Source organism: Sinocyclocheilus grahami, unplaced genomic scaffold (assembly GCF_001515645.1).
Source record: "Sinocyclocheilus grahami isolate Dianchi unplaced genomic scaffold, SAMN03320097.WGS_v1.1 scaffold10089.1, whole genome shotgun sequence".
Classification (NCBI taxonomy): Eukaryota; Metazoa; Chordata; class Actinopteri; order Cypriniformes; family Cyprinidae; genus Sinocyclocheilus; species Sinocyclocheilus grahami.
In genome coordinates, this window is record NW_015513031.1 from 7,377 (window position 1) to 7,708 (window position 332).

General features: G+C 38.9%; 1 protein-coding gene across 1 annotated transcript in view; it reads right to left on the reverse strand.

Moving 5' to 3' along the window:
* Positions 1-328, reverse strand: part of LOC107578414 (forkhead box protein O4-like) — a gene marked incomplete at both ends in the record, with an annotated part of 2,112 nt that extends 1,784 nt beyond the window's left edge. Inside the window, one exon of the mRNA XM_016264374.1 lies at positions 161-328. Coding sequence (XP_016119860.1) covers positions 161-328 — 168 coding nt within the window. The remainder of the gene's footprint in view (positions 1-160) is intronic.
* Between the last annotated feature and the right edge of the window lie 4 nt (positions 329-332).

Below are 332 nucleotides of genomic sequence, written 5' to 3' on the forward strand. Positions count from 1 at the left end.
TAACTTCATTTTAGTAGGCAAATTCTATATATTCTAGTTGTTCTGAACTGCCAGTAATTAAACATTTTTGTAGCCAAATTGGCAGGTGAGTGGAGAAGTTCATTTCAAACCCTGATTATCATTATTACTTCTTAATCTTTACTTTTTTTTTTAGACATACCTTCCACCCAGCAGAACTATTACTGTCTCCTTTGTCCTTAAAATACGGCACCGTTTTTACCATCCAATCGTAGATCTGCGCCAGAGTAAGTCGTTTATCTGGCGAGTTTTCAATCGCCTGGCTGATTAGATCTGCGTAGGACTGATTACCCCAGGCATTACGCCTGGAAGAG